We start from the raw sequence: 7,838 nt of genomic DNA, 5'->3' as shown, positions 1-7,838 counted from the left end.
GGCCTATGTTGTATTGTTTATGCTTATGATCTATATCGAACATGACATCCCGAGTCTTTTTAATGAAATACATTTCTACGGAAATGCTTTTGATAAATCTCTATCATATTTTGTTTTGGGACAAATTCCGCAACACTTTTATTTAAAATGTTACTCTGATTTTTAAACAAAGCATAAACAAAATCGGTCTTTTCTGGCCGTGATTTTTGGGGATGTCATAGTGTGTACCCTATTCAGATACTTGTGAGGGCCTTAGAGACTGGAAGATACCTAAAGGGAAAGAGCTTAAGCCACTAGTGACGCCGAGTGGTTTTTCTAGACCACCACTCGGGGCATGGTTCATGGACACTATGGTGTTTAAGGACTGGAGTGATATTGGCGTAGTGATGGCACTGGATCAAATATCACATTTGAGTGGGAATTTTTAGTGATGGGAACAATGACAAGTACCACTCTCGAACGACAACGTGCATACTTGTATTTGCAACGTCGAAGTAACGAACGCAGCGAATCGGGAGTAATGTTACGAGTGAGAGTCGCGCCTCGCTTAGTGCACTGGGTCGAGCCGGTCACGATAAATATCACGTTTGAGTGGGAAGTTGTAGTGATGGGAACAATGACGAGTACCACTCTCGAACGACAACGTGCATACTTGTATGTGCAATGTCGGAATAGCGAACACAGCGAACCGGGTTAATGTTATGAGTGAGAGTCGCGCCTCACTTAGTGCACTGGGTCGAGCCGATCATGTTAGTAGTGAATGAGGTTTTTACCACTTGGGTTAGTGATGGACCTAGGGTTAGTGATGGACCCAGTAGGGTATGGTTGGGCCGGTCACTTAGTAGTGAACAGGTTTTGTCTTCATGTTAGTGATGGACCTACGTGCGAGGTGTCTACATTACGGGTTAGTGATGGACCCATGTGTAAGGAATCTTCATTGCGTGTTAGTGATGGACCTAGGGCTAGGAATAACAATTAGTTATCTAATACTAAAAGATAAATAATTATAGTAGACCCTAATGATACTCTAGTGAGAAACATGCGATGTAAATGATATATATGATGCATATGATGTATGTGATGCATGTGATGTATGTGATGATATGTTATGTGTGTTTTTCATAGCATTGTATTTATGGTTGACTCACTTAACATTTGTTGATACTTGTTTCTTTGCTTGTAAAGCCTTGCATGGGTGAAGGTTGCATAGTTTGACGACTTGGTGAGGATGGAGAATTTGGGTAGTTACATTCCAGTTTATGTCTTAGTATTGATATTGTTTGGACATGTCGTGGAGTTTTCTTAGCACTTGTTTTTGAGAACTTGTTTTTGATTTGGTATCAACTATATTTTGATGAATGATGTTTTTGAAAAATAAACGTAACATTGGTGATGTTTCCTTTAAACTTTAAATAAGACTTCCGCTAACATATTCTGTTAAATAAATGTTTTGAAAAAAAAAAAATAGGTGAAAAAAATCACGATGTTACAATTGTGATGTTTAACAAAATGGCAGCAACATATAGCATCTAAAATTCAAAAGGAAATGAATTTTGAATGTATTATTTGTTGAAATTTCTGAGTAATTGTGATGTTTAACAAAAAAACCATTAAACTTTAAATTGCTTGTTTTAGTCTTTGATTAGTTGAATAAGTTTATTACTTATGATTGATTGACTGTGAACAGGACTTGTACAACTGTCTCATGGACATTCCGCTGTTTTTATGAAAAGGTACTTTACTTACTGATTTAAATGTTTAGGATTAAAAAATCAAGCCATTACTTTATTAATATCTTTCATTATCCAATTTCTGAAACAAATTTTTCTACATGCATTTCTTGAATATGAGAAGTATAAAATGAGCAATGGAGAGCTGTCATTCACAGATGCTGCTTCTACAGAACCTCCTTCTGGTGCAAAACAGGTAGGTACCTCAGCGAAAGTCATATATTAATTGTTTAGTATTAGTATTTTTGTATGTATTGTTTCTTAATTACATCAAAACATGAAGTTGATTTGTTTGTATGTAGACAAGTCAAAGTCAAACTCCTGGATCAGGGATCAGGAAGGGCAAGAGCATGAGCCATTTGACGTTCACAACGCCTTCTTGGTAATGGCGAGGTTGGGGATCCCATCATTAAGGTATTATATATTTTTAATTCAAACTCAAAATCCATAATCTAATTTTATGTCATGGTATTTGTAGGATAAGACTCCAAGCACGGCAATAAATCATTAAAAGCAAACCATTGGTACATTTCCATTTTACGTTATAACATAAACAACCAATCATTGCTACATTTTTCCTTAAATGTCTATACTAACCTTTGACCGACCTTTTTCGATATATAATTGTGTATTTACATATATAATTATTTAATGGTTTTTTTACTAATATATTAGTTTTGTCTCAGTTTTGGTGGAAGAATGAATATACAGATGTCGAGCTTGATAGGGTGCGTGAAGAACGGGCTATTTATGTCATAAATTTTATTTATTAGTGATATGAATTTGTCAATTACTTTTTGATGAATTTGGACCGTATTTTTGAATTTGACACTATAGTTCGTGTAAGCCTTTTTATATATGTATGATGTTTTGTTTTGTGTTATTAGACATTAAATATGTACTTTAGTTTGATTAAGATTTGGTATATATATATATATATATATATATATATATATATATATATATATATATATATATATATATATATATATATATATATATGTCAAAAATCATATTGTACAAAAAATATGTCGTAATGTGAAGTCGCAAATGTCTGTCATAAATACAAAATTGTTACGAATTGTGACAAACAAAGTCAATCATAAATGTATGTCGAAAACAGGTCCTACTAATTGGACCCTATATTTTTTTTTAGAGGAATCCTTCATTATGATTTTTCACGTGTAACTATATTTTTTCCTATTCTCAAAGTAAAAATTAAATTTTCAAGAAGTCATTCTCATTAATTAAGAGAGTAATAAACATACAATTAAAAATGAAAATAAAATGTTAACAAAAAAAAAAAGGAACCCATGCGTTTTTTTTCATGTGCTTTTTTTTCATTTTCTTCATATTAATTAAATACTATAAAACGTTAATATATATATATATATATATATATATATATATATATATATATATATATATATATATATATATATATATATATATATAATTTAAATAAATTATTGTTGTATTTCTAAAATAATAACCTTAAATTTGGGCTTAAAACCGTTATAAATTTTTTTTTTTACTAAAAGCCTTTTCGCAAGCCAAGTGATGATTTTTGTTGTATTGCAAAAATCATCATTTTATCTTATTATAAAAATAATATTATGTTTTAATATTTAAAATTAAAAAAAAAAAGATTTATTTGGATGTTCACTACCTAATATACAAACGGCCATCGTCCGAAACACGATCTGAAAATACACAAGCATACAAAAAAATCCCCACACACCAAAAAAATATCATTCTTCCTACCGCTAGAAGTTGCCGGGAAAATAAAAAGAGAATGAAGAAGAGAAAGAGAGATGGTGAGTCGACAGTTGTGGTTGCCGACGGCGGCGGCGAATGGATGGCTTCCGTGGTCCGACGAGGCGATGATATGCACACCGAAAAATCCAGTTGTTCCACTAGAACTTTATTTACGAATATATTTGAATTATTTTTATGTACGAATATATTTTAATTATTTTGATATGTAATTACATTTGAATTTTATTTTATTATTATCATATCGTATTTGAAGTCATTTATTATTATACTTTCATATAAAAATTATTTTAATAAATTGCATATAAAAACAAAAAAAAATTTAATTTTTTTATTTAAAATATTTTATTTTATAGATTTGAATATATATATATATATATATATATATATATATATTTTAATATTTTTTTATAAAAATGATATTATTATTTTTCTATAAACAATTTTTTATATTGAACTCTTTTATTATGTAATGATTAGTTTTATTTAAAATTAAAAATATAAAGTAATCATGAGGGGTATAATATTATGTAATGATAATTAATAAAAAGATAATTATTTTGTAATGATTAGTTTATTTTAGGAAAAAAAGTTAAAATAATTATTAGGGGGCCCTTTAAGAATGTAAAAAGGGTCTAAATAGCTGGACCCGTCGAAAACGCATGTCATATATGTATGTCTTAATTGTTGGTCATAAAAGTCTGTCGTAAATTTTATGACAGACCTAATGTGTGTCATTTTTTATCATGGCATGGCTTTAAATGACAAACATTTGTCTGTCATAGCATTTATGACAGACATTGTTTGTCAAGGAAAACCTTTTTTCTAGCAGTAGAGTAAAATGAAACTAGGAGTAAAATGAAACTATACTACAGCGGATTAAAATTTTACACCTAATATATACACGAAGACAAACCGAACTTAAGAGTAAATGCATACACAAGATTTATGAATCTAATCGATCAATAACATGTTCATGAGGCCAAGCGCTACCGGTTCTTTTCCCTATGCTATTCATTCTGAGTCATTACAATAACAAACGTACATTTTTATCCATTAGCAATCAAAAACATAAAATATCACTAAAATATCTGGAGATTCGCCCTCGCAATCCCCCAGAATTGGTCTCTTTGTCTCGTAAAACCTGTTGTTGCACTACCAAAACTGAAGCCGTGCTCCCTAAATCAACAGACGCAACATAATCACCAATCACTCCAAGCTCCAAATTTTCACTCCAACTCGACAAACCTTCGATCAAAATCGGATTAACCCCCAGTTTTCTCCCCACAATCCAAAGATCATAATCCTCACTATTCATGGCTCGAATAGCTGCTACAGTCTCTTCACCATTTCTCACCACCACCTCCCGATAAGCCACTTGCTCATTCCCCTCATATTTCACCCAAAATGAAGTCACCAGCCCATCATCAAGCTTCTTTTCCATTTCATTATCTCCTTCACCATTATACGCAAGAAACCGTATCACAGTAAGTGAAACATTCGGATTCCCAGCCATCCTATCAGCACACGCCAATGCTTCCCTTGCGTCTGCTCCACCTAGAAAAAGCATTGCGAAATGGTATTGTAGTGTCACAGACATGCGTAGGTTAGCGGGTGCCCTGAAATCCCCCTTATCGACTAACATGGCCACCGAGCATGGTGCATGGTCCAACACAGTGTAGTTCAAAGATTTCACACTGTTTTGAATCATATCTGTCCCCGCTAAGCCTCTCATTGGGGACATATTATACGGTAATATTATCAAAGATGCTTTCCTGTTCAAAGCAAGCTCACAAACATCTTGGTACATGCTTCTTTTTGGTGCTACCGAGGTAAACGAGTGAACCTTAATAACATCACCCCTGGTTTCATGGACAGTTTGAAAGGATTTATGTACAGCCCCGCTGTAATCCTTTTGGCTCTTTTTATCATTTTCTTTGGGTTCTCCTGTATGATCGATGAACATGGGAGCAGCTCGGCCCACAAGCTCGACAAGATGAAGAGCGTATACTAAGAAAGGACTGTGTACTGTTGGGTTAGAAACTTCTAGAAGGTGGATCATTCCTGGAACACTTTCTTCATCAAGGAAGCACACCAGAACGTTGAGTTCGGTGTTAGGAGGAGTATGTTGGATGTTTCGTCGTTTATTGATCATGTATGGCCTATTTGGATTGTAGACTATGTTGATTAACGGCGTTGCTATTCCCGTCATCACCGTTGTCAAAAGTACAAACATAGTAAACTGTGGAATCCCGATCATCTGGATATATAATTAATCACAGATTGCAAAAATTAATTATTAGCTTTTTAAATGAGAACATGGCTTTAGAGAAAATTTAGTTGAAAAAGATTATTGTAACATGGCTTTAGAGAAAGGGAAAGAGAGAACCTGAAAGTCCAACCAGTGTATAAAAAGCAAAAGCTCGACTTGACCTCTCAAGCTCATTATCAAACTCAAGGTCACCCCATCTCTCATGGACATGTCAAAGAATCGAGTAACCAGTAAAGTTGACACAAATTTCGTTAAATATCCAGTCAACGCTACAAAAAACAAAGGCTGCAATTTCGACCAATCATCCCTCATGGCAAACACATCTGTCATCAAGCCGATGTTTAAATATGCAAATGGCATCAATATTTCTAGAACAAATGATTCACACTTATGGGTCAAGGTAGATCCTAACGGTGGGCCATCAGGGATCGCCAGACCCAAATACCATGGACCATTAACTATGGCTAGCCCAAGCATATCAGTCAAGAACGCCACCGCTAGAACTCCTGCTAAGATCGAAATTACGTAAACTTGCTCAACTGGTTTCCCTTCTGGTGTTATCTTAATGATCCAAAACATCAACAATCGAACCCCACCAAAGATAATTATAGAAAAGAATACCCCAGACATGGCGTATCCCAATGGCGCCAAGGGCCGACCTTCCGCTTGTTTAGCAATCTCAAATGCGACGAGCCCATTAATTCCGACCACGTCACCAATAACAGCCGTAGCTAATGCCATTCGACCTATATCAGAGCTCAAAAGGTTGAGTTCTCTCATGATGGGGTGGAGAACAGGGAAAGCTGTTATAGCTAGGGATGCACTTATTCCCCAAATCGAAGAAACTTTCATCATTTCAGGGCCTAAAGAATTTCTGACACATACAGCAACCAATGCTGTTGCTGCCGTAGGTACAACCATACCAACCATGCCGATATACCATTGTTTTTTTGTTGCTTTTTTTATCATGAGGAGATCCATCTTCACCCCAGACAAGAACATGAAATACATGAAAGCAAATGTACCAATATTCCGATATATGTACGCCGATTGGCCTGGGAAGATCCAGTTCGCAAACTTCTTGTAACGGCTTAAGCAAGATGGTCCAACAATCATGCCACCCTTTAACAGCAAATATATATATATATATAAATTCAACATTAAGGGAAATTTTTCAAAACTTCATTTAATCAAGAAAAAAGGAATGAACGTACAAGGATCTCAGAGATAACTCGTGGTTGTTTGAGAGGTTTGAGAAGGTGACGGATAATATGTGTAAGCACAAGGACCAACGATAGCTCCAATAACACAAGCGAAAACGACAGCTCCTGCGGATTTTCTCCGTAGATGAATATCCCGAAAGGATGCTTTTCATGTCGAGAGCAGTATATAGCTTCCTTTGGTATAGTTTTGAACGGGCCTAAAAGACCGTATTCTTTCTCTTTCGACATATTTGAATTCGAAGCTTCACATTCATGACAGGAGTATTAGCTGAAAGCCCTAATTTTGAACGAAATTGTTTTGTACGAAAGCCCTAGCCATGCAAAGGTGGAGAGAGAGAGAGAGAGAGAGAGAGAGAGAGAGAGAGAGAGAGAGAGAGAGAGAGAGAGAGAGAGAGAGAGAGAGAGAGAGAGAGAGAGAGGAGAGAGAGAGAGAGAGAGAGAGAGAGAGAGAGAGAGAGAGAGAGAGAGAGAGAGAGAGAGAGAGAGAGAGAGCATTCGATTGAAGGACCATTAAAATCGCCAAAACCAATTTAGTGTTTATTGACCGTTATAAATATGGAAAGTTATATATAGTTTGACTTTTGTTGAAAAAAATAAACCATAAGTAATTTTCATCTCTTTTATATATATATATATATATATATATATATATATATATATATATATATATATATATATATATATATATATATATATATATATATATATATACTAGTAGTGCACTCGCGTGTTACAGCGGTGGCGATTTGTTTCATTCCGGTGATTAGTTTCCGTCCTAAAATTTGTTTCGTTTCAGTTATCGACAAATCGTTTGTTTTTCGGTGTGTAGTTTCCTTT

General features: G+C 34.5%; 1 protein-coding gene across 1 annotated transcript; it reads right to left on the bottom strand.

Annotated features, from left to right (window-relative positions):
* Positions 1 to 4,407: 4,407 nt before the first annotated feature.
* Positions 4,408 to 6,891, bottom strand: CHX24 (cation/H+ exchanger 24). Its single transcript, XM_079016242.1, has 2 exons — positions 5,896 to 6,891; positions 4,408 to 5,766 (listed from the first exon to the last, which is right to left on the bottom strand). Exons 1-2 carry the CDS (start codon positions 6,787 to 6,789, stop codon positions 4,570 to 4,572), a joined length of 2,091 nt encoding a protein of 696 aa, XP_078872368.1. The 5' UTR covers positions 6,790 to 6,891; the 3' UTR covers positions 4,408 to 4,569.
* Positions 6,892 to 7,838: the final 947 nt, after the last annotated feature.

Source organism: Lactuca serriola, chromosome 8, assembly GCF_051521515.1.
Source record: "Lactuca serriola cultivar US96UC23 chromosome 8, Lser_US96UC23_V15, whole genome shotgun sequence".
In the NCBI taxonomy this organism is placed as follows: Eukaryota; Viridiplantae; Streptophyta; class Magnoliopsida; order Asterales; family Asteraceae; genus Lactuca; species Lactuca serriola.
Note: the sequence above shows the minus strand (reverse complement) of the source record. Positions and strands in the feature narration are given on the sequence as shown.